General features: G+C 34.7%; 4 protein-coding genes, 1 long non-coding RNA gene and 1 pseudogene across 10 annotated transcripts; 2 read left to right on the top strand and 4 right to left on the bottom strand.

Annotated features, from left to right (window-relative positions):
• Positions 1-67: 67 nt before the first annotated feature.
• Positions 68-3,981, bottom strand: LOC104714699 (putative copper-transporting ATPase HMA5). Its single transcript, XM_010432136.3, has 6 exons — positions 3,414-3,981; positions 1,902-3,305; positions 1,558-1,812; positions 1,299-1,421; positions 707-1,186; positions 68-620 (listed from the first exon to the last, which is right to left on the bottom strand). Exons 1-6 carry the CDS (start codon positions 3,723-3,725, stop codon positions 198-200), a joined length of 2,997 nt encoding a protein of 998 aa, XP_010430438.2. The 5' UTR covers positions 3,726-3,981; the 3' UTR covers positions 68-197.
• Positions 3,982-4,333: 352 nt separating this feature from the next.
• On the bottom strand, positions 4,334-8,539 carry LOC104714697 (putative LRR receptor-like serine/threonine-protein kinase At1g63430). Its single transcript, XM_010432135.3, has 13 exons — positions 7,955-8,539; positions 7,490-7,628; positions 7,302-7,373; positions 7,070-7,213; positions 6,849-6,989; positions 6,635-6,751; positions 6,488-6,552; positions 6,148-6,405; positions 5,849-6,054; positions 5,633-5,765; positions 5,387-5,544; positions 5,070-5,285; positions 4,334-4,925 (listed from the first exon to the last, which is right to left on the bottom strand). Exons 1-13 carry the CDS (start codon positions 8,034-8,036, stop codon positions 4,662-4,664), a joined length of 1,995 nt encoding a protein of 664 aa, XP_010430437.2. The 5' UTR covers positions 8,037-8,539; the 3' UTR covers positions 4,334-4,661.
• A 3,356-nt stretch (positions 8,540-11,895) lies between these two features.
• Positions 11,896-12,943, top strand: LOC104714696 (uncharacterized). The gene is made up of 2 exons (XR_755883.2): positions 11,896-12,068; positions 12,647-12,943. It is a non-coding gene; the product is annotated as an uncharacterized LOC104714696 (long non-coding RNA).
• Positions 12,944-13,993: 1,050 nt separating this feature from the next.
• On the bottom strand, positions 13,994-17,032 carry LOC104714695 (uncharacterized). Of its 6 annotated transcripts, none has more exons than XM_087467229.1 (7): positions 16,669-17,032; positions 16,420-16,581; positions 15,791-16,332; positions 15,092-15,287; positions 14,910-14,974; positions 14,574-14,784; positions 13,994-14,481 (listed from the first exon to the last, which is right to left on the bottom strand). In XM_087467229.1, exons 1-7 carry the CDS (start codon positions 16,828-16,830, stop codon positions 14,113-14,115), a joined length of 1,707 nt encoding a protein of 568 aa, XP_087323355.1. In that variant the 5' UTR covers positions 16,831-17,032; the 3' UTR covers positions 13,994-14,112. The 6 variants fall into 6 exon arrangements, with proteins under 6 accessions (XP_087323355.1, XP_087323354.1, XP_087323356.1 ...); XM_087467228.1 differs by having other exon boundaries at positions 13,994-14,499; positions 16,669-17,021; XM_087467230.1 differs by having other exon boundaries at positions 13,994-14,499; positions 15,092-15,283; positions 15,366-16,332; positions 16,669-16,858.
• A 4,635-nt stretch (positions 17,033-21,667) lies between these two features.
• Positions 21,668-22,917, top strand: LOC104714694 (protein LURP-one-related 4). Its single transcript, XM_010432131.2, has 3 exons — positions 21,668-22,007; positions 22,334-22,549; positions 22,651-22,917. Exons 1-3 carry the CDS (start codon positions 21,783-21,785, stop codon positions 22,783-22,785), a joined length of 576 nt encoding a protein of 191 aa, XP_010430433.1. The 5' UTR covers positions 21,668-21,782; the 3' UTR covers positions 22,786-22,917.
• A 424-nt stretch (positions 22,918-23,341) lies between these two features.
• On the bottom strand, positions 23,342-25,187 carry LOC104716073 (uncharacterized; annotated as a pseudogene).
• Between the last annotated feature and the right edge of the window lie 260 nt (positions 25,188-25,447).

The raw sequence follows: 25,447 nt of genomic DNA, 5'->3' as shown, positions 1-25,447 counted from the left end.
TTTCTTGTTTCTGAAAGAAGAAACCCTAAGAGCTAGACAATTATAAGATTCCGAATATATATATATATGGAGGCAAAGTAAATCCATTAATAGTTAATGGACTTTATTATTCCTAGATGAGGAGTGAAAATTTACAGTACGGTTAAATGATTCATCAAATATAACACAACCCATTAAACTCTGTTTAGTTAACTTTTTTAAACTCGCTCCACCTGAATCTCACGGATCTCCATATGATCAAGCTTCTTAGGTCGCTTGTAGCTCTTCAGCAAGAGAGAACAACACACAACACTAACAGAAGAAGCAGCCATTGCAGCACCTGCAATCCACGGAGGCAACCTGAAACGTGTCGACGGGAAAAGCACTCCCGCAGCTATCGGTATCCCCATGAGGTTGTACCCGAGAGCCCATACGTAGTTGAGACGTATTCTTGAGAACGTTTTCCTTGACAGATCAATGGCTGTGATCACATCTTCTAAGTTGCTTTTCATGAGAACTATATCCGCTGCTTCTATAGCAATGTCAGTTCCTGCACCAATTGCCATCCCGACATCCGCTGCAACGAGAGCAGGTGAGTCGTTGATTCCGTCACCCACCATTGCCACAACATGTCCCGCAGCCTGCAAAATTTCTTCATTTAATCAATTCAAATTTTGCAATTATAGATATGAACTCTCTAACATCTAGTGTGGAGCTACTAAAGTACCTGTAGTTCCTTGACTTTCTCTGCTTTTTGCTCAGGTTTAGCTTCTGCGATAACAGAGTTGATACCCACTTCTCCAGCAATGGAATTGGCAGTTCCCCAGTTGTCACCAGTTACCATGATGCTTTTGATATTCATGGATTTTAAAATGGAGATGGCTTCTCGAGCACTCGGTTTTAAAGGATCCGAAACAGACAAAACTCCAATCAACTCGCTGTTTATGGAGACAAGAATCCCGGTCTGGGCCAGATCTTCAGCATCGACTAGCAACTCTTCAGCTTCGACTGGAATAATAACTCCATGACTAGTCATCAAACTCTTGTTTCCCACCATTATCTCTCTTCCTTTAACGATTGCTTTAACTCCATTTCCAGTGACAGACACAAAATCACGGGCTTCAGGCCACGCAGGGTTCTCTTCGTCATCTCTGAATTTCTTACCATACTCAACAATGGCCTTTGCTAACGGATGCTCACTGTTTACCTGATAAAAGGACAGTGTCATCATAGTGATATCATTTTTCATGTAGGCCATGAGTTTCGAAAATTTAACCAGAATTTTTTGATCAGTGTGTTCAGTGGTTACAAGAGATTACCTCAGTTGCAGCAACAAGTTCATAGAACTCTCGAAGTACCATGTTTTTCAGGAGTTTTGTTTTCACAACCACGGGATTCCCCATTGTTAGAGTTCCTGTCTTGTCAAAGACAATGCAAGATACCTACACCGTCATGGAAACTGTTAGGGTCAATCATCTTTAAACAAAAAAAGGGTACAGAAAACCTTAGTCATATACAATAGAAAAGATACAATGCGGCAAGCGACTCTATAAGCTTAACAAGCTACCACACACTAACCTTGTGTGCTTTTTCTAAGGCTTGGCCACCCTTTATCAGCACACCTTGGGATGCACCGACCCCAGTACCAACCATAACAGCAGTTGGAGTAGCCAGCCCAAGAGCACACGGACAAGCTATGACCATGACAGAGATCCCGAACTGAAGAGCTAGCTCGAAGCTATCCATTGAAGAAGGAATCCAGGATTCAGGGTACCAATGTAGTTTCCCAGCTAAGAACCAGGAAAGCCAAGTTGCGAACGAGAGGAAAATTACCTGCAACATTATATTTCAGTGAGTTTAAACAGTTAACTGTGCTTTAAAAAGACTAAACTTTCTGTTTATCAAACTGTAAGATTACTCACCAGAGGAACAAAGAACTTGGAAATCCGATCAGCCAACTTCTGTACTGGAGCTTTCGCTAGCTGCGCAGACTCAACAAGTCGTACAATCTGAGCAAGAGCACTCTCTGAACCAACCCTTGTAACCTTAACATGCAGAACTCCATTCTCGTTCAAAGTGCCTCCAATAACTGTATCACCCTTTCTCTTTGCCACTGGCCTTGCCTCTCCAGTTATCATACTTTCATTCACATGACTTTGTCCCCATATGACATAACCATCTGAAGCAACTTTAGCACCAGGGACGATTTTGATCACGTCATTCTTCTGTATCAGGCGACCATCAATCTCTTCTTCACCAGTCGCATTCCCTTCCTCGTCCAAGGACAACAATATCGCAGTGTCAGGTGCCAAGTTCATAAGCTTTGCGATCGCCTGAGATGTTTTTCCTTTAGCCAGAACCTCCAAATATTTTCCCAGTATGATAAACGAAATGAGCATGGCGCTAGTCTCAAAGAAATCTACTCCCTTGAAATCAGGAGAGGTTGCAGCTCTCAGCACTGTATACAACGAATAGAAATAGGCTGCATTTGTTCCCAGAGCAATCAGAACATCCATGTTAGCCGATCCACGGCGTAAAGCCTTGTAAGCGCCAGTATAAAATCTCCAACCGATAACAAACTGGACAGGGGTAGCCAAAACCCACCTTATGATTTCTCCAACGGTCAGCATATTGATGACTTTAAACATCAGCAAATCTTTAATTCCAGGGATATACATAAAAACCATGGCTGTCAAAAACACAGGTACCGTAAAAACCAAACTCCAGAGAAACGACTTATAGTACTGCTTAACCTCCCCTTGCTTCTGAGATTCTCTGCCTACACCTCCTTCGGAAAATATCGTCGCCTTGATATGACCACTATGACCAAAGACAATAGACTCAATCACCTGAATAAAATTCCTAGGCCCCGTCACATCAGGTCTATACAATACAGATATCTTATCAGTTCCATGGCTGATCTCAACACTTTGAACCCCAGGAAGTGCTTCAAGAGATCTTTCAATTATCTCCATAGATTCATCAGTAAACTCACCATCAATCTTCAAATCAATCTTGCTCACATCCTCCCCTGTACTTATAAGCACAGCTTCAAACCCAGCACTCTCTATCTCTTCCAATAGTCTATCGCAACTTAGAAGTCTAGGATCATAATGAATCTCAGCTTCCTCAATTGCTAAAGCCACATGAGCTCTCTGTACACCGTTAACAGATTGCAAAACTCGTTCGATCGTTGAAGAACAAGAGGTACAAGTCATACCGCTAATTCTTATCCTGCAAACTTGTCTAGACCTCTCATTCGCCTCGTTTTCAATCAGTGATGCTTCGAATTCAGCATCTTCAATAGTCTCACGAATTGTCTCCACCTATATATATACAATAATCCAAATCAAAAAGGAGCAAATTAAATAAAAACCCTAAATCCCAAATCGATTCGATTTTGGAGAATCGGAGAATTTCGTATCATAGCTTACATCGACAAGGTTAGGGTAAAACAGAATCTGAGCCCGATTGTTTAGAGCATCGATGACAGCTTCGTGGATCCCAGAGAGACGTTTGATAGCTTTCTCAACAGATCCAGCGCAAGCAGAGCAAGTCATCCCCAACACTTGAAAAATCGCCCTAGAAATCTCCTCTTCGATCTCAAACGCCACCGTCTCCGACGACGATCCATCTCCGGCGCCGCCACCGCCGCGAGACCTGGTCAGATGCTTCCGCACCAGAGGGTAACGCTCGCTGAATCTCTCTTTCCGTATGCATGTAAGCGACAGAAGCTTCGTCGCCATGTGGAGCGAGCGAATCTGATTCTTCTTCTCTCCGTCCAATCGAATTTGAATTTGAATTCTTTTTAATTAGGTTTTGTGGGAAATGTGAGACTTTGAAATGCCTTTAGCTTTTTTAAATAAAAACGGGCGAGGGAAAAAGGTAAATGACAAAATTAGTGGGCCGAATCTATAAAATATATAAATTATAGGGTCCTACCAATAAATAATACACTTATGAAACCGCCATTGTTCTAAACACATTTGACTTTTAAGGTTCGTTAAGATAGTGTGGAGTGGATTGGTATTGAACTTTTAATTAACAGTGTCATTATTATTACGACATTATGAAGATTAATCATTACTTGCTTCTATTTTCGGTTACATTTTTTTTAATACAGTATGTGTTGCGTGCAATTAAATAAAAACTTATACTAATACTATCGACGAAAGTTTCCTAATCCATATCCATTTTACGGTAAAATTGAATCTATTATACGTACGTGTCTGTCTAACTAATCTTCGTATTTGAGGGCACTCAAATAGTATATTTCTACCTCGTTACTACAAGTCGTATTAAATATAATACATGTAAGAGTTTGCAGACTAATATGTTGAGGTCCAATGCTATATAATCTAACATAAGATTTGATAGATAGATCCAAACAATACATTCTTCAATCTCTCATAGATTTTCCAAATAATACAGAAAAATCTATAATTTCCTTCCTCTCTTCCTTTACAAACACTTTTGAACACTCCCAAAACCACAAAACTAATCAAGAACGTAAGAACACAAACACACTCGTCAAGATCAGAGCCCAAAACAAAAAGAAAAAACAATATCAAATGTTGTTGTAATCAGCAGTCGATTGATTTACAGAGTTGAGGGTTTGGTTTTCAGTTAGTTAGTAGCATTCATCATTCCACACTCCTTTCTCCTTCATATATCGTTTCTCATCACGAGTCAAGTGCCAGCTCGGCCCAAGCCAAAGAAGATGATCTAAGCTCTGCAGAAATTGACAGACTGATTTTACTCTCCAACCTCTCGCATAGCTCTTGCACTGAGGGCTTCTTGTTATTGTCGTTGTTGTTGGTTGGATCCCTATTCAAGCATTGGCTCGCCACTTCGCATACCGTCTCAAGATCTTCTCGGTTAAAATGTTTCAGTTCTGGATCCACCAATCCCGCCATTGCCTCTGGCGTTTCAAGGAACTCCTTTGCCTGCACATTTGGTTTATAATAACAATGAAGCTTTTTTTCAAAATGGAGGAAAAGGTGAAAAAGAGGAGGCTGTATTGATGTCTAGGGTGAAAACAGAGAAGGAATCAACTCAGTTTCAAGTAAATTAGCTTCTTGTTTTCTTACCCATTCAATTAAGAAACCTTTGTCTTTGCAATAAGGAGGTCTTCCACTGACAACTTCCAGCAAAAGAATGCCGAATGCGTAGATATTACCCGACACATCAAGATGTCGGCTCTCCATTCCACTTGGGAGCACACATATCGAACCCTGACTACTAATATTTCTCAAATTCTTTTCTGATCTCGCAAGAATCGTCTTCCAGCACTCGAAATCAACCAGCTGCATCAAAGAAAGACAGAAAAAAGAAGAATGTGAACTTAATGAAGCTTAGCTTAGCTGTGGAGTTTAGCTAATCAGATGCTGGTCTCACTTTACTTTACCTTGGGAGTAAAATCTTCAGTGAGATAGATTGCGTTTGAGCTCAACTCAGAGATTGTAAATGGAGGATCAAGTTCCATATGAAGGTACTTGAGACCGCGTGCGATGCCTATAACAATCTTCATCCGTCTTGCCCACGATACTAAGGCAGCTTCCCCATCTGCATCAACACATTTATCATACGTCTTTTATCTGGGCAAACAAGTACAGTATGATGAAACAAGCTCTAAGGAAGTTAGATTATTTACAGTGGAGGTGCTCATATAGTGTTCCGTTTGATGCATACTCAAAAACAAGCATTCTTGTAAATGGTGAGGTCTCTTTGCAGTATCCAAGTAATTTTGCTGTGTTCTCGTGGTTTAATCTAGCCAAATCTGCAACCTGATATACAGGAAAAAGAAAATTTTCTCAAAGATTGTTCTATCCAAGTGACTTGGGAATGATGATGATGTGAGAAGAGCTACCTCTCTCTGGAAATAGAGCTCAAGATATCCAGTCCAATCTTCTTCTTTTACACAAACAGATATCACCGCAATCTCAGACCCACCTTTCATTGTCCCTTTATAGATCTGACTATCTGCAGACAAACCAATGATGTTGCTAAAGTCTTCACACGCCACTTCGAGCTCTTGTCTTGTTAATCTCGAAACATCCTTCAGCAATTCGGAATCTGTAGTTCAAACAAAAACAAGGCCACTTCTTTTGAGTTCTTTGCTCCCTGGAATTTGTATTGGAAAGTGGAGAATTCTGGAAAGATTCTAACCTACGTAGACTGTGAACTTTTCCTTCTCACTTGAAGATTTCTTCCAAGGAATGATGATAGATGATCTGTTCTTCCAGCGATGAATTGCTGAGAAAAGTGCAACCAGAACGAGCAAACCAACCATTGACCCTGTGACAATCTCAAGAGCTAGAAGCCATCTAGGTTTTGATGCTTTATGGTGCTTAGCCACCATTTGAGCAGACTGGTGCTTAGGGGGTGCACTCGGGCTTTCATGAGTTTTGACCAGTTGTGCATTACCTGCGACGGGGATCACATTCAGAAAACCATAACTAATCGAACACGTGAATTTGATGAAGTGAAAATTATCCATCTTACACACCACATTGAGAAGGTGGTCGATGCTTAAGATCTTTGTTTTGCATGCAGTTCCCTTGAAAGCTCGTCCTAGTGACCATAAAACGAGAAACTCTCAAGCGAAATCGGAGACTTTGAGAGTTTAGATAGACAGCACAGATGATAAGAATACCTTGGAAGATACTCGAAACATTTTGGAATGTTTCCCACAAAGAAGTTGTATGAAAAGTCAGCTACTTTTAAAGACTTGCACAAACCGGCGATGTTTGCACTTGAATTCGAAGAAAACCTAAATAAATTGAATAAACAAAAGCTTATTAGCATCGTCATCATCTACAGAAGTCACACTGTTTTTCGTTTTTGGCTTCTTGAGCTATTAAACTTACACTTTCGACTGATACCCCGATGCTCCAGCAACAAGAAGACTTCCTTGAAGCCTATTCCTGTCAATATGAAGTTCTCTAAGGTACTTCAAGTTACCGAGCTCTGCAGGCAACTTTCCAGTCAAACCATTGGACTGAAGGTTTCTGTAAAATGTAAAACAAAACTGTCATCTCAACTGTTAAGAAGGTAAGAAAGCGTCATTTTGATGGCGAATCTATATTACATTATCTTGATGCTGGACAAGCCCCCAATCTCAGCTGGGATTGGTCCCATCAAATGATTGTTTCCCAAGTCCAAGATCTTGAGATTCTTTAGCTTCCCTATCTCCTTAGGTATTGTCCCAAGTAGAATGTTCCCATGTAGGATTCTACAGAAGCATTCAAAGATGTCAACTCCTAAACTCAAAGCATCAAACTACATATTTGTGAACATCTGAGAAAGAGATGAAACCATACAGTTCCTGCAGGTATGTTATTTGACCCAGTTCTGGCGCAAGAAACCCTTTTATCGAAGAAGCAGATATATTTCTGCAAGAAAAGTAGATCCACAGGCTAGATAAGCTCAAAGCCAACTTCATCCTAAACCACTCATAAACAACTAACAATAAGTAAGTGCTGAGAAAACAGATGAAAAAGATGCTTACATCTTGATAACATGATCTTTAGATGGAGAGCAATTAATGCCGGTCCAATCACAAGGATCTGAATTGGGGTCATTCCAATTAGACATAACTAGCAAAGGGTCCTCATAGATAGCTTCCTTGAATCTTCTTAGAGCTCCAACTAAAGAAACAGAGCAGAAGGATCCATAAATCTCTATTAGATGATTTATATGATCAGTAGACCTTGAATTAAAAAACTTCAACTTCACAGATTCCACTGATCTTAATCGTTAAAAAGGTATAATTTTTATCAGGTTTGGTTAAGATTCTACACTAATCCCAACTCTTCCCAAGCTAAGTGGAGAATCTAAAAGGTATGAGCTTTTTTTTTTTCTAGCATTATATCTTAGTAAACCTAACAGAAAGCGAGAAAACAATTGAAATCTGAGATCTGGGTTTAAGCAAATTAACACTAAAAGTAAAGAGATTTAACAAAGTATAAGTTACCTTCATTAGAGGCAAACCCATCACAAGAAACAAAGAAGAGCCCAAGAACAAGAACTAACAACGAACAAAACTTCGATCTCATCGTCTTTTACGAAAGATTCCTTCTTCAAATTCGTCTCATTAAAAAAAGAAGAAGAAGCGGAACCCAGATTCTTCTACAGAGGAACAAAACAAAGTTTCCAGATGAAGAGTCTGGAGAAGAAAGATGAGAACTTTAATGGAGAAGTACTCTGCAGATATGAGATTTTTGTAAAGCTCAAGAAGAGAGACCAAGATTATTTAGCAAAGTAAATGAACGAGAGAGAGAGTAGCTGAAGAATGGAACAAGGAAATGGTAAAGAGACAGTGAAGAAGATTATATGATTTGATTTAGCAATAAACCTATCAAAGAAACTCACTGAGAAGAAGATAATAAAAAGTAAGGAATTAGCAGAGATGGTGAAGTGTGGGGGAGAGAGAGAGAGAGAGAGAGAGAGAGAGAGACTTGGATTCAAAGACAGGATTTTGTTTTTTTGTTTTTCCTTGTTGGAGGGGAAAAATTAGCTTTAATTTTTTTATATAAAATAAGAGAAAATTTTGTAAAATAGAAAAAGAAAAAAAAGGTCTGAATATATTGATATGAAATTAAAATAAAAATAAAATTATTAGAAAGAAAGTGTTCTCTTTTTCTTTTTACTTTTACTTATTTTATTTTACTTTAGGCGACTTCTTATATGACTCTGAGTTTTTCAAATATTCTAAATTTTATAGATGTTTTTTTAACACGAATATTTTTCAGTTTTTAGATCGATTTTATCTATTTTTGTATTACTAAATTATTATATCAGTGGGATTTTTTTCTTATATCTATAAAAAAATATATGTGGCAACTAGCAATAGAGCTTAAAAAGAAGAAAATATCCAAATCTTTTTTTTTTTTGACGAACTAAATGAATATCCAAATCTTTCTATATGAGGAATTGATTGTTCTAGTGGCAAATATGTACAACTGTATTTATTTTGCATGAGATTCAATCGTAATAGCTGCTATTTTTTAAAAAATACTATACATTGTGATAAAAAATACTATACATTGTGGTAAACAAATAAATTATATATTTTAAGAATATAATCATTAATATTTTTAGAAACTGATCTACTCAAAAGCTTTGTTAACATAGACATAGAAAAAAATGGGACAGATCTTTTTTTTATTAGAGAAGGAGAAGTGTATTAGAATAATAATGGGTTCGACATATGAATAAATTGCGTTGGAAGATTCTTAATAACAGAGAGAGTAATAATATAATAAGATTTTTGCTAATCATTGATAATAATAGTAAGTAACGCGTTTATTTAATTTTTTATAAAAAATAAAGGAGAATTTTTATGGTACGGTGTCTACTACTACTACGGTGTGATCTAGAGCTCTGTTAAGCTGTTTGTGGGACATACCGTACTACCGTAGACCGCATCTCTGTGATCAGACAATATTATATTTTAATCGGACGGTCAACATATAATACAAGAGAATATTATAACATACAAATACTTAAATGTATTATTAAAGTCAAAAAAGGCAAGGAAATAGAAAGTCTAATTTCACTGTAATAAAATATTACTGTTAAGGCTAATTTTTAGTTTTTGTAAAACATAAAGATTTCAGATAGTAATACGTATTTTTGTTCTAAATTGTAATAAGCTATGTTCCTATATATACTACATGAATTATTACTTTTAGTGGGAGAGACAAAATGGTTCATCGAGAGTTACGCCACCAATCGTGCGAGCTTGTGCTTGGAGCGTTTGATGTGAATACTCTCCCCCGCATTTTAGGTTTATTGTTACAACTTAGGGTCTGGATCTAATTACCGATGACACATTTATAAAAAGCTTCATCTTCCAAGGATAAAACAATTCGAGAACAAAACTTATTGATCATCTTGTATTGACTTGAGAATGTTGAAGTTTTGCGGTACATGCATATTCTTGTGCAAAACAATATCGAATTGCGTGATAAAATCTTAACACTCAACTTGTAAAAGTTAATTTATCTATTTACTCAAAAAGAAATACTCATTTCTAAGCGAATTAAAATAATCATACTCCAAAAAGAAAAGAAAAAAAAACGACCATACGTCCATACCCCAAACAAACATTGTCTTCAAAATTACTCCACAAATTTCTTAGGCTGGACTTTTTTTTGTAATATTGAACTTGTTTTTAATAAAAAAAATATTTTTACATTGACTCATGAAAAGGATAAAGGAAATATACTCTTCTTAGAAAGCAAAAGAAGTTCTGAGTCATATAAAAGCTAAAATTATCATTTTGGTTGAAGCATCTCCACTAAGCTTTCTCTAGAGAAAAATGTTGTTTCATGGAAATAAATCAAAAATAATGCAAGAATTTTAAAGAAAAACATTATGCAAATTAACACAATAAAGTTGGGAAAATCAAATGGTCTTAAAAGATACGACGCGTAACAACTCTACCAGTTGAATAATTTCGAGAATTAATTGTCAACAAAGTTACACAACATATATTTCCAATGTTTGGTACAAAATGTCATAAACATTTTTAGATGAATCCAACTAACACCCTCGTTTATTTCTAGTACATTCTACGTTTCTTATTATTTTTTAATAAAAAGAAACATATAAATAATGTAATTGGCCTCAAGAGATCGTAACTTCATTAAATTGTACAACAAACAAGAGAATGGGACAAACTACCCATGCGTGTCCCATTTGTTTCTTTCTATGGTATTTTCGTGTTACATAAATATTTCATATGCGAACGTACACACGTATTGATGATATTTATGTTCAATCAAGTTGTTAAAAGTAAAACCATTTGTTTTGTTTTTACTTAAAAGTTTTGTAAAGTTATGTCTCTTAGAATGTAACTGGCATTTGACAAGGGTTATAATATAATGAAATACTTTTTCTTTGTAAATGATTTGTGGACATCCATTAAATTTTGTGTATCATTTATGTTTTGACTGCTTTATGCACTTAAAATTGGTGTATGATATAGATTATCATGGTATAAAAACGTTGTACCAGGAATATTTTATAATCATGAATTATATATACAGTTTGGACATGAAGGTTCCCTTGTCGTCACGCCCAATGCTTACAAGCAAACATTGAGTAGATGTTAAGGGAAATTGATAAGGACCATCATGAATACACAACTTTGTGATGACATCAAATTTAAATAGGCCACTTGTTCAATCATACTTTCTATTCTAAGTATTAAATTAATAATAGTTTTTTTCCAAAGGATTTAATAATTTATTGTAGCAGCTGAATTTAAAAGACCAGTAGTTATCTGATTACTCGGATTAAGGTTTGCAAACCGGGTATGCAAATATTCAGAATAATTAAATTGTAAAAGATTTGAATGTGTTTTAACTTTTTATCAATCTTACACTATCATCAGTTTTTGCATGAGAGAAATCTCAAATATATTCACCAGTCACCACCGCCGTACATGTGAGAGGAAAAAAAACGACATTTAATGAAAATACACATAATATTAATAATAGCCAAAAACACAAAGAATAAAATACACTTTTTGTTACCGTAATAAATAATAAATACATTTCTAATTTATTATAAATTTTTTGCATTACAGTATTTTGACGTTCTATTGTTTATCATACGTAATGGGCCTTACTTTTGGGCCTCTTAAGCAAACAGAGTTTTTGACTCGGTAAAAAGAAGAGATCGTATTATTCCAACGTTCCGTTTGATTTGACTTGTGACAGTAACACAGTAGTAACACACTGTGTTAGTAGCGTCAAAAACGGTAACATTTTCTAACGTTTGAAAATATAATATTTTACTGGGAAATAAGAACGTTGTGAAACGGTAACATTGAAAATAAAATATTGTATTGGGAAATATGAACGTTATGACTCTCTATAAATACTCCCCTTCTTCGCCCTGAAATCTGAGACCTCCTACTCTTACTTGATTTACTTCTTTACAAATTTTAAATACAATCTGTTTCAAAATCCTTTTTAGTTCTGTTCTTACCACTTGTGGAGCTCTCACTCGAATTTCTCTGTCTACACTTCTCATCACCGGAAGAGAAACAAAGAAAAGCATCCACGTTCTCGTACAAGGTAAATACTCTTTGTCTAATTCTTCTAGTTTATCATTAAGTGGTTCTTGACTTCTTGTGTTATGGATTGTTTACCTCTTCTTCATCTTTTATGGAGTTGTTTTGTTGAACACCAAATACAAAAATGCTCTGTTTTAAAATCCATTTTACATAATATTGTTGTCTTGACTTCAACTATATGTGTGTGTGTCTAATGAACTTATTTTGTTGGCTATATAAGTGTCTTATTAGTTTTTTTATTGAACACCAAATACAAAATGCTCTGTTTTAAAATACATTTTACATAATATTGTTGTCTTGACTTCAACTATAAGCGTGTGTCTAATGAACTGATTTTTTTGGCTATATAAGTGTCTTATTAGTTTTTAATAATCTGATGTATGTTTCTTATAGCTAGATATTATATGTTGTGTCTAAGAAAACATAGAATGAAGTTCTTTGTTTTTAACGAAAAACAAAGGAAGAATGGGTTTTGATTAGTAGAATGCCTTTATTTTTTATTTTCATGCATGTGTTAAAATTGACAAACGGAGTAAACGATTGTGATGAAAACTGATTTTAGTTAACTAATTTTTGCAGATGGGTAGAAGGGAAACAAAGCCTTTAGGGACCGTGTCCAGCGTTAAATCTTCTGCTTTGTGAAGTTGACAAGAGCAACATTCATAGCACTTTCTGTATTTTTTTTTTCCTTGAATACATCCGTATGTTGTGCGTGTTTAAATGTGAATGTACAGATGTATATGATGTGAATGTATAGATGTATAGGATGTGAATATGTTTGTATAGATGTATGTATAGGATGTGAATATGTCTGTATAGATGTATGTATAGGATGTGAATGTATAGTATGAATTAATGAATAGGATGTGAATGTAATAGGTGTATAGCATGTGTAGATGTAGGCTGCGCGTGTATGAGCGTAGAGAGAGAGGGACACACGAGTGTAGAGGGAATGGTTGCAGCGTAGAGAGAGGGACACACGAGTGTAGTAAAACGAGAGTGTCACTAAGAGTATGAATAGTTGCAGCGGTTGGGGCGCGGCGGATTAGTTCGCATAAGAGACCGTTTGCTTACCAAGCCGTAAAATCAAAATATTTAGTCGAAAAAACTTTTAAGCAAAATGCCAAAAAACGAACTTAGTCAAAATGAAAATGCCTAATATCTAACCGAAAATAAACTTTTAAGCAATATGGCAAGCCCAAAACAAACCTCCTATACAAGAAAAATGAATGAAAATTGGCAAAAAAAAAATAAAAAAGGTTTAGTCAAAATGCAAGTAAAAAATAAGACCACCAAAGCAAATATGGATATCTCAAAGCAAATATGGATATCTTACTCAAATAGGGAAAGTAAAACAAAAAAAAATAGCAACTGAAGTGAAGAAGTATACTAGAGATAGCTTTTTCTTGAAAAAGGGATAGCCTACCTATCTATCGGATATCATTTCATTTTTGTATCCATATCATATTAATAAAACAAAATTTAAACCACAGAAGAAAAACATCAATAATCCATTTTTTAAGTCGAGAGAGCATTTAATTTTTGTAACTATATATATATATATATATATTTTTTGCTAAACATGTAAATATCATTAGAATGAATAAAGGTTTTACAATGATTTAAATACCTATTCGAAAAGCAACTTTGGCAAAAAAATAAAACAAGGTTACAATAGAGTTATGGGAAATTTGGAATGCGCATTAACGGATCCAAAGTGGCAGTAGGTCCTGCCAGCGCTTCCTGTGACCTCTCTCGATGTGATGATGTCTTCCATTTCACGGTCCACAAACTCCTTTTATATTTTACATATTTTCTTTTAAATAATTAACCATGCTTATAAAGATTGAATGAACTTGTAAGATTGTTGACCAAAAAAAAAAAAACTTATAAGATTTATAAGATTTGTATTAAATGAACTTTGCATTTTGTCAAGTCAGTAAAGATTAATTATTAGAAACAATCTCGTTCTTCCATGACACAAGAATAAAATTCCTCAAAATTATAATCATCTCACAAAAATTCCCAACGAGTTTTAGATTATATCATTTGACTAAACCCTTTTGCCAGTAAGAGTCTTCCCATTTCTCCACTTGCCGGATGAGATTCAATTTCTTCCTATGGAACTTCTCGAGACCATTGGGACTAAAAGGAGGAGGAAGTGAACATGGACCTGAAACGTGAGGCCTACTAACTAAAGAACCCATCATAAACCTCTTATTAACCCCATTAACATCTCCAGAAGGGCACACCATTGCTTCTGTGCATAGCTCAACGCTATCTTTGGGAACTTGAGGCTTGTATTTAAGAAGCTTGGAGTATTCATTCAACAGATGGAACATGTAATCATAAACATTTTCCATTGATAGATCTCTTTTCATGAACTCGCTCGCTGTTCTTCCTATCTCTTGAGCCTGCGGACATATATAAATCTAAAAATGAAATCGTAGGCACAATTATATATGTAGACAGAGATAATTATAAAAAGATGGAAATTAATGGGTACCTTTTGAGTGTGATTATTAAGCCAATCAACAGCAAATTTGATGGATCTACATTTATCTTTATCCCTAATGGGCCAATAGTGTTGGAGAGGTTGAAGAGTTCTTGAGAAAAAATCATAGTAATAAGGTTTCACCATCAACGTGACTGAGTCACATGCTAATATGTATTTCTCACTCACTGACCAAGCATACCCTTCAATATATATCTTGTACCTGCGCAACGTATATATACACTCCAATCAATTTTTAGTTTTACGTTAAAAACTCAAATTCAGAAATTGGTACTACTGAGACAAAAAAAAAAAAAGAAGGAAATATAGACAATTAATGGTACTGACCTGTAAGTGCATTGATTTGCTACGTTTGAATTCTCAAATCCTCTTTGTCCTTCTGATATCCAATCCTATATATGCATGCATGTACAACATCAAATACTTATTTCTATTTTTGTATTGCATGGAAATATAACTAAATAAAACAAAAGGGTTCCCTGAATGAAAATTCTAGACTAGAAGCATACCTGGATGAAAATTCTAGCATTCCAATCATGTAGCGATGATAAATTGCAAGTGAGAAGATCTTCTCTTGAAGGAGATGCAACAAAAGGGTTCCCTTTCCAATATGCATAAGCCTCTCTCTCCATAAACTTCTTCTTCTTCTTTCCTTCTTCCATATCTTTCAACACTTTGCTCCATTCCTTTATGTTTATCTCCTGCCTTTACCCACCAAAATTAAATCCATTTTTTATATAGAAAACATGTATATATAAATCTAATATGAAGTTAACTACTAACGTGGTTTTGGGACTACACTTCACATTTTGCTGGAAAGATTGAATGATGAAAAAGAAACGAAAGTTACTTTAGTGAAACACTTATTAGTTAAAGCATAATAAGTGATTAAATAAACTACGTACAACCACATATTTAAATTGTAGTGGCACTGAGTGGAGCATATAAATTACTTTTTCGACCCTTTAAATTACTAAAATTAATCACTTAACTATACTATATAACTCTTTCAGTACAATATTAACATAAACTGAATCTATAATTAATTGAAATAATCACGAAAGAATCTATATGTGGAAATTGGACCCCTATCAACTTTTCTCCGGCATGTGATCAAGTGGGGACAAGTGTACCTTACCAACCATACACGTTAGCTTCAGACAAAAAAAAAAAAAGACACCAAAAGAATACAATAATCTGGTACATACCACCCCCAGAATGACCAATCGGGAAAGACGATATCCACCGTCCATCTATCACCGCAATACCTAAACAACGGAGGTGGCGAATCTTCAACCGTACGATTGAATCTATTATAACCGTCCGATCTGATGACCGGTCGATCATCGCAGTCAAACATGATATCAACGTCGGGTAACTTCCCTGGATACTTTCTCAGCAGCTGAAGAATACCCCACAGTGTGAACGCGTCTCTCGTCTGTATAGACTTCTTGTAGTTTTCCACGAACACCTTGCCGTTTACGATAACTAACCTGAAATGCGCTGTCGTTTTGCCTCTTTCCACCATTTCTTTTGTTATCCCTGTTTCTCTCCATGGCTTAAGATCCTCGTGGATCCACTTGAAGTAATCAGGACAAGACCGGTTTGATTCGGTTTGGTTTTGATTATAACCGGGTTGAGTTGTTTTTGAGCAAGAACCGGACCGGTTTTGATTCAAGAAACTTGTGCAGTTTAACAAGATTCCGGTTTTCTCCTGTGGTTTCTTCTCCGGACGATTATATGGTTTTGTCTATAGTAAACAAAAACTTGTAAATTTTTTTTTTTCATTGAACATATATTAGGCATATAAAATTATGTAATAAATAAATAAAAAAACCTTGTTAAGCCATAGAGGTGTTCTTGAAAAAGAACCGGACCGGTTTTGATTCAAGAAACTTGTGCAATTTACCAATACTTCGGTTTTCTGCGGTGGTTCTAGCTCCGGTGCCGGTTTTGTTGTTACCAATGTCGGTCGATCAAATTCTTTCGTCGTCTGTGACTGTGATATACAAACAATAATTCATTTTTTTATAAGGGTATGAATTATAGTTATCATGATAATGTAATTATGTAGAGACTAATATACCTTGTTAAGCCATAGAGAGGAAGTGACGGCAATACCGACGGCTATAAGGAAGATGAGAAGTGTCAAAGTGGCCACGTGAAGTTTACCGATCACCGGACGGTACGTTTTAAAGTGAGTGATTTGAGAAGTGAGAGCTCTAGGTTTAGAGAACAGAGAGGTCATTATTCTTATGATATATTTTTGCTTTGTTGGAGGAGGATATTAAGGAACTCTTTTTGTCTTCTTTAATTGTTTGTTAATCTCTTTCTCTCTCTCTCTCTCTTCCAATTTCTCTCCAACATTTTATTTGTTTATTTTTTAACTTTTCCTCCAATCTCTCTTCAATTTCTAAATTTAGTTTTATTTCAAGCTTCAGTTGTCTTGTGGGTTTGAAGAAATGATGAGGACACGCATGACTGATATTGATGATAGTGGACTTTGTTTTTACTATATTATTTGGAATTTGAAATTTCAACTTGTAAACTTAAATCACTCGATCGTGTAAATTACGTTATTTCGACGGAGATAGGGTGATATTATGATAGTAGTAATTACCACTACTTTTAAGCCTGATCATAGCTAGGTGGTTGCAAGTGTTTTGTGTAGAAGTAGTTTTCTATTATTACACAGTTATCTATGAAAAGTTTCGAATAATTTCTCTAGTGATAAATAATTGTTATAGACCTGACCATAATCGAGCTTACCTATCTAGGTTATCCAAAAAAATAATCCTTTACATATATACTATACGAGATTATACTATATACCTACTATCTTTTAAATTGCTATAGAAGTATAGATGATGTAAAAATAATTTCAAACGAAAATATTAAATCTCTTATACGCCAAAAATTTCTGATATTATTTCATAATTCAATTTTTTTTGGGGTGAAGATATTTTTAGAGTTCCATTTTACCTCTCTACTCAAGGATCTGGTCATCGTAAATACAAAACCACGTATAAATGTATAATTCGTAAGTGCCAATATGCCAGATTCAAGTAGTCTATAGCGTCAGTGTATCACCGACAAAGATATCTTGAAAAGTCAATATCTTAACCTCTTGCATGCTCGTGGCAATTCTTTTTTTTTTTTAAATGAGTTCAAAGTTATTTACGATCAAGATGGGTATTAATACAATATTGTACTATTGTGTAAGAAAATTATTAATAAAATTGTTAGAAATTATCACAGTTACCTTACATCTATTATCTATATGTAGTATGGGTGCTTGTTATAAGTTTTCACCGTTGTTTCTTTAGGGTTTTTGAACAAATTAACTCCTCAAGGTTATTTCTGTGAATGTAATTGTTATTAATTCTAACGTTCCGACAAGAGTCCCGAGATTTCTCCAAGTAACTAAGTAAATAAAGACATAAATAAAATATAGGCATATCATGTTTTTGTCTTTTGTGTTCTTCGCTCAATCAATGCTTTTAAATCCAAACTTTGTAGTAATGGATGAGTTTATCTTTGGAGATACATCTGACTTATCTTTGGGTTACTCGAAAATACGAGGTCCGTTAAGCTAGAAAGCCCATAAATTATAATTAATCTCTTACCAAAGGCCCATTATCATTTTCAAAGCAGCAGAGCGTTGAGTTTATGGGAAACTTGAGGCTCTCGTAAGAAGAAGCTTACAAATGTTCTTTCAACACATTCTCGGTTGTATATATGATAATATGATATGAAGTATGAACCAAGACCAAGTCATGGGATTTAAACAAGTTTTAAAATTCAAACTTCAAACTTCTGGAAGGCCTTTTTTGTGGTCATCAGTTTCAAAATGACTTATGATCATCATTTGGGATTTATCGGATAATCTCAAGGGTGGTTAATTAAGGGTTCATGTTCGGATTTTATTCTCAAAAGTTATGTGATCCAAATAGGCATATCACTTCATTTGGATCACCAATCACCGGTGGATTAATCTCAGCCATTTTTTTTTTTATAATTTCATTTATCAATTATTTCCTTATAATTATCTACCTGATTATATTTTATATTGTTATTATTTAGTTTTAACTTGTTCACAAAATATAAAATTTTATAAGATGAGGCTCTCTGGTACAATGCAATCTAAATTAAACAGCCGAAGGAACAGTAGTTATTCATTATCAACCACAAAAAGGGTACGATGTAACAATTCTAAATTATACAATTGTTACACTCAGTCACTCACGACAAACAAAATATAATTTTCTAATCGTTAGCTCGCTTTTAAAAAAAGTTTGATAGAACTATTTTACATCATTATTTATGAATGATGGAGTCGGGAGAGACAAAACATGCCTAAACTTAGGGTCTCAGTTTTATTATAAGGTGTTAAATGTTTCAATTTGCAATGATGTAAAATATTAGGGTCCCAAACTGAATAAGTTTACGTGTGACCTATTTTTTTTTCTAATATTTTACACTCTAGTAAATAATACGGTCGCGCATGATCCTACTTATTTTATTTTCTTCGTATAAATGTTTGTACATAATGATGATACCATGAGAAAAGGTTACACAGAATTATATGAGTGCGTCTTTTTTTCTTTTCTTTAACCGTATGTGGTATAGAAGAAATAAATAATCTACGTATTACACTACAGTATTATCAAAAACTGGTGGTCCTAAAACTTCTAAAAGGGTTTGTGGCCTGAAATGAAACGTGTGACCCACTAATTACAAAATGATAAACAATCTTTAATTTCAAATATTTCAAGGATAACTCAGTTTATTAAAAATGTGTACGTACTTGACTTCGTGAGTCATTCTAAAGATTAGTTATCCATTAGAAATTATGTTTGTGGGCTGAATCGATTCCATTAATAAACATAAAAAATGTGATCTTCGTTTTTTTTGGTGCCAATGCCATCATAGTCATGCTCGTCGCATCACCTTAATTAACAACTTCATTTTTTGTTTTTTTTTTTTTTTCTGTTTCTATTGCTTCTAAGTTCTAACCAACCATTCTTAGATTGTATTCATTTATAGGAAATTTGGAAATTGAGCGTCTATATAGGTTCAGTAGACCGAGTATTTATATTATTACATACTTTACAAAGTCTATGAAGGACACGTGCTCTAAATCTTTTTTTTTGCTCTAAATCTTTTAGGCATGGCCAGGATCTCAAATTTATCTTTAAAGAGATAGTAGATAACTAGATACTGTCAGAAAAAAGCTAAATGGTTTTAGATCAAATTTTCAAGTTCGAAGACTCCAACTCTTTAAGCTCAAGCTCGTTAACGAGTCACGTGCTCGTCAAGTGAGTGGCTCTTTTTCAGTTGCAACAAAGCCAAGACAACGATCGTGGGATCCGTAGCAAATGTGTTGTTAATATGCAACTTTGATCATCTTTGTAAACGCATATTTGTTGTGGCCAAGCCAACACTACACTTTCAATCTTGTTTCGCAGTTGCTGTTAGGTAGAATAATATTATGTTGTGTGAAACTCAATAAATTTATCCATTCAAACCTTCTTCAAGCTCCATATGCGAAGCAACATATTTCTTAGAAATTTCGCAACAATTTGTTAGGAATATTTTTGTTATATAATTATCACCTTATAAATGATATGAAATCAATATTAGGATCATTTGGTAAAAAAATTTGAGAAACAAAAAAGAATACCAATCGAATACTATAGTTTTTTTTAATGTACGGAATACAATAAAAAAATGTTTTTGGTATAGAGCAATAAGATAATAATACTTTTGATGTGAGGCTGTAGCATGACAAATACGGTACATATCAACTTAATATTAATAATCTTTGTGCGATTGTCTTTAGGTTTGGTTCATGTTCGTCCCGAGTTTATATGTTAGTTTTTGGATCTTTGGGTTTTGTAATAGGTTTATGTTTAATGGATTTTTTTTTTCTTAAAAAGATTAATAATTTTTATGCTCATCAATGAAATTTCTAAAAATAATTTTATTTAATACTAATGAGAAACAGTTTGGTCGATAATAAAAAAAAATAAATAGTCCTTAATTATTAAATTAATTTAATTTTTGTATATTTCTTTTACAAAATTAGAAGAAAAAAAACCAAAAGGAACATCTTCTAAGAAACTTGATTTTATGACTGGATTAGAAAAGAAATTTTTATTCCCGCTTTTAGTTCTTAGAAAAACGAATAATAACAAAAGAAGAAGAATCTCTTATTGAAATGAGAGAAAAACACAATTTGGAGAGGAACTTGCATAAATTAAGGACCTCCGGCAGATAAGTCCACTATCAACATATATAATATGTGAAATGCGGTGTTTGTATTTTGTAAATATATCTTTATCTTATTTTTTATGTTTATACTTTTTTTTTGTTTTCTCTGGAATGAGAATGACATCACGATTAAGCATTGTAGTATATACAAATAATAATATTCTTAAACACATCAAAACTTAAAGCCCAAAAAAGAAGAAAAAACACAGCAAAACTGAAAACGAGTGTGCTAACGCCCAATTAACGGTAGGAACGTTTTGAAAATAATAATATATTTTATAAAAAAGATAGGGAGTTTTTATTTTGTTTTATTTAATAAAACACTAACGGAATTTTTATTTCTATATGACATTTGTCGGCTATATGAGAATTTACACCTAATTCCTAATTTTACACGGTTAAAGTTAGTGCTACAATGTTTTTATTTCAAAAGCTAAAGTTAGTGCCAATTTTTATTTCATTTTGTAAGGTAAATAAGTGTACACCTTATTATATACTTTGACATACACATGCATGTGAAAATTAAAGTAATTTTTGGTTTACCATTATATGAATGATAAAACACCTCAATGAAAATTGAATTACATTTAGACTTATATATTACTTTATATCTAACAAAGTCATATGTAGTATAAACAATCATGATGTCAAACATTAAATTAGTCACCATACATGAATCTGGTATTAAGTTAGGAGGAAATGAGAAAAATTCAAAGTGATCCAAGTTATTTTTTTTATATTGGGAGAGATAAGACAAAAAGAAGGCTGATTATATAAATACTAGTCATTGAGGTGTACAAAGACTTCTTCAACTTCAACTTCAGTTTCCATATCATTATTATTGTTGTTGAAATATATATATTACCATTTCTCTTCTCTCTGTCATCTTTGTCTCTCTCTCTCTCTCTCTGTCTCTCTACCAATACCATGGCTAGGGTTTTTCCTCAAGCAGCCATCTCTTCACCGTACATGAGTACGGAGAGAGAGACTTTCACGGTTTGGATGAAATCTCTGGTTTACCAAAATAACGGTTTAACTGTTTACAATTCCAGCGGAGAGATTACGTACCGGGTCGAAACCTACGACAAATCTAGCAATGAAGTCCACATCATGGATCTCCATGGCAACATTCTCTTCACTATCCGCAAAAAGGTATACTCTACCCCTGAGTTGATCCGATTCGATTCTTTTTAATTTTTCTTGGTTCATCCCGGTTTAAGCTCCCAAACTACTCGATGTTTGTAGTTTGAAAATTTAGTTGACCATCCAAAAAAAAGAATGAATCATTCCGAATTCATAATTAAACTATAAAAATTTAGTTGAATTATATTTAGCTAGCTCAAAATATATACGTTTCCAAAATATAAACTGGGTAAGTAAGTAACCATAACTCAAGTTTCTCAACTACGAATATGAATAAATCCATATCTTTCTTAAATAATTGTATATCTTGTTTTAAAAAAAAAAAATATTTGCAGAAATTATGGCTGTTTGGGAGTTGGTATGTGTATAGAGAATGTGGAAGCTATACAAGCACTGAGGAAGTGAAACCTTCTGCTAGAATCAAAAGGTCTTCAATAAGAGATGGAGATTGGGAAGTACGAGATGAAACCAATGAAGTCTTTTGGATCTTAAGATTTGACCCCAAATTTGCTTTTCAGATCATAGACATCAACGGAGATATCATTGCACAAGTAAAATTTATAAACATTTTGAACCAAAAAGTTGAATTTGAAAGAGTTTATATAGATAGTTAAGCACGACTTAACAATACAGTTTATATATGTTTCTGTAGGTAAAGCCAAAGCAATCATCAAATGGGATTACATTGGGAGAAGATGTGTTAACTTTGGAAGTGAAACCACGTGTCGATCACTCACTCGTTGTCGCACTTGTCACTGTATATGGATTAATCAAAGGAGTAGTCTAATAACTTTTTGTTTGATTTTTTTATAGAAAAAAAAAATAGTAAATTTTTCCAACCTTGTTTGTGTTGTGGGAGATGTAAATATTGTTCTTTTTTTGCGAGCCTTGATTTTATAAGCGTCATCCAATTTTTTTTCTTCTTTTTTTCATTCCTAAATAAGCACTTATGCAGTACAGAGAAAGAACAACATACAATACTAGTTAGAAACTTAGAACTAAAGTTAGCTAAACAAAGTTAGTTATTAGTTCTGCTTCCACTAAACCATTAAATCCAAAAACAGACAAGAGTATTATGAAGGAGCTTCATAATAATCAATCAAACCTATAACATCAGTTGAAGTCTGAAATCTTCATGATAGGAGCTTCTCAGTCTTTAAAGACCATTCTTGTCTCAACAAGAGAAAAGATGTGTTTGCATCAACTCTCGTCTGTAACCTAGCAGGAACATAGCAAACAGAATCATTTTATAATAAACAGACATAACAACAACTTCTCAATAAAATAGAAGCAAACACGTCAATTCACCTCACTGCTTGTCTCTGGAGGATGATGAAACTGTTTTAGGAAAGCATATCGAGGAAGCTTTTGTCTAATCTTCCATTATGTAACATATTAGTGACCAAGCCAAAGGTTGAAGCATCTCCAACAAACCCGCAACTCCTCATTTCTTTGATGAGTTCTGCTGATCCTGCTTTGTCACCATCTCTAAGGTGTGCCCTGATCATCGTATTGTATGTACGGTCATCTGGGAGAATCCCATCTTCTTTCATTTTTCTGAACAAGGCACCTGCTCTCTCCTGTAATCTTTGACTGCACAAGCCTGCGATCATGGTATTGTAGGTTACAACATTAGGTTTCACTCCTTTAAGGCTGAGGCTACAAAATAAATCCCACGCTTCTCCCACCCTACCAGCCTTGCACATCCCATCAATCATAATAGTATATGTAAAAATATCAAATTCCAGTTTACTCTTTTGCATATACTCGAATATCACCAATGCCTTCTCTAGCTTCCCGTTCCTACAAAGTCCATCTAACAAAATGTTGTATTGTATGTCATGATATTGGGAGGCACACCATCATTATTCATCTGTTTGAATACCAATTGGGCCTTTTCACAATCATTAGCTTGAAAAAATCCTTGGATAAGAGTGGTGTAAGTGACTGTGTTGCCAACCAACCCTCTCTGAGACATCTCACGGAAGACTTCCATAGCATCATCTACCCTTTTACACTTGCAAAATCCCTTTATAAGAGTATTATATGTCACTATGTCTGGGAGACAATCCTTGCTAACCATCAAAGAAAACATCTGTTTGGCCTCGTTTAGACGATCGTGCATACAAAACCCATTGATCAATGAATTGAACGTGAAAATATTAGGATCTATGGACCTTTGGATCATCCCCTTGTACAACTTTTCAGCCTCTAAAAGCTTCCCCTCTTTTGCAAACGCATCGATTAATGCATTGAAAGTGAACGAATCAGGGTTGATTTTCTTTTCAATCATATCACTCAGGAGGCGAGAGGCATCACTCCATCTTCCATAATTACAAAGGCAACTTATGAGGGAGCTGTAGGTAACAACATTAGCTCTAATTCCTTTGCTTTCCATTTCGTTGAACAGGTTGAGAGCATCGTCCACATGTTTGTATTTGCAGAGACCATCAATGACTGTGCTGTAGATTACAACATTTGCCTCTATTTCACCTGCTTCCATCTTGTTGAGCAGACTTAAAGCCAAATCAGTATCACCTCTCTTACATATTCCGTTCAATACAGCACCGTAAGTAATCAGATTTGGTTGACAACCATTCGATCAACTAAAGCCACCGCTTCTGAAGCTTTGTTGTGAAGAAAAAGACCATGGATAAGAGTATTAAATGTAACAGTATTAGGTTGATATCCCATTGCCACCATCTGATCAACCAAAGCTACAGCATCAGAAATCCTCTTACTGTGACAGAAACCATTGACAAGAGAAGAAAGTGTGACAACGCTGGGCTCATAACCGAGTTTCATCATCTTCCCCAGTATAGCTAAAGCAAGAGAGAGTTGAGACCGCCGGCAAAAACAGTTTATGAGAATACTGTAAGTATGGAGACTGTGTGAAATTCCCAGATTCTGCATCTTCTCCCCCAAGGAGATGACAACATCATACTTCTTCATCTTAGCAATTGCACTCAAGAGTTTACTGAACTCAATGATTGAAGGAAAGGGACGAGACTTGATCATCTCACTGAACAAATCAACAGCATCGTCTAGCTTCAAATCACTCAGCCGATTTCTACTCAATTTCTCTCTGTAATCATAACAATGACCAGAAAGAGCAAGATTACCTTTCCCCTGAAGATTCCGGCGAACAAATACCTTCGCCGTCGATGCAATCTCCAACAATCTCCTCATCTTCAGCTGATTTTGGGTTTCTTCTTCTCCTACCAAAATGAAAACACACTACTCACGAGGAGAGTCACGAGAAGAGTGTGACTGTGATTTCAGTTTTTTACCGCCGTTGGATCAGTTCGGGATTGGACCGTTAATATTTCTTCATCTTTCATATTTTACTAACCGACCGGTTCACTCTGACTTCTATACGGTTTAGTACTTTGGTTTTGTATATTTTATAACATCCGGTTCGGATTATTGGTTCAGGACAAATTGATGAG

This window comes from Camelina sativa, chromosome 9, assembly GCF_030686135.1.
Source record: "Camelina sativa cultivar CO46 ecotype springtype chromosome 9, ASM3068613v1".
NCBI classification, from domain to species: domain Eukaryota; kingdom Viridiplantae; phylum Streptophyta; class Magnoliopsida; order Brassicales; family Brassicaceae; genus Camelina; species Camelina sativa.
The sequence above is the reverse complement of the archived record's forward strand: the minus strand, read 5'-3'. Positions and strand labels throughout refer to the sequence as shown.

Coding starts and splice junctions, on each gene's coding strand:
- LOC104714699 (XM_010432136.3), bottom strand. CDS start 3,725: ATGGCGACGAAGCTTCTGTCGCTTACATGCATACGGAAAGAGAGATTC. Junction 3,306..3,413: donor TTTACCCTAACCTTGTCGAT/GTAAGCTATGAT, acceptor GTATATATATAG/GTGGAGACAATTCGTGAGAC. Junction 1,187..1,298: donor AACTTGTTGCTGCAACTGAG/GTAATCTCTTGT, acceptor TCCTTTTATCAG/GTAAACAGTGAGCATCCGTT.
- LOC104714697 (XM_010432135.3), bottom strand. CDS start 8,036: ATGAGATCGAAGTTTTGTTCGTTGTTAGTTCTTGTTCTTGGGCTCTTC. Junction 7,214..7,301: donor ATAACATACCTGCAGGAACT/GTATGGTTTCAT, acceptor ATGCTTCTGTAG/AATCCTACATGGGAACATTC. Junction 6,055..6,147: donor AAAGTTCACAGTCTACGTAG/GTTAGAATCTTT, acceptor TTTGAACTACAG/ATTCCGAATTGCTGAAGGAT.
- LOC104714695 (XM_087467228.1), bottom strand. CDS start 16,830: ATGACCTCTCTGTTCTCTAAACCTAGAGCTCTCACTTCTCAAATCACT. Junction 16,582..16,668: donor CCTCTCTATGGCTTAACAAG/GTATATTAGTCT, acceptor TGTATATCACAG/TCACAGACGACGAAAGAATT. Junction 15,288..15,790: donor GATTGGTCATTCTGGGGGTG/GTATGTACCAGA, acceptor TGGTGGGTAAAG/GCAGGAGATAAACATAAAGG.
- LOC104714694 (XM_010432131.2), top strand. CDS start 21,783: ATGGCTAGGGTTTTTCCTCAAGCAGCCATCTCTTCACCGTACATGAGT. Junction 22,008..22,333: donor TCTTCACTATCCGCAAAAAG/GTATACTCTACC, acceptor AAATATTTGCAG/AAATTATGGCTGTTTGGGAG. Junction 22,550..22,650: donor ACGGAGATATCATTGCACAA/GTAAAATTTATA, acceptor ATGTTTCTGTAG/GTAAAGCCAAAGCAATCATC.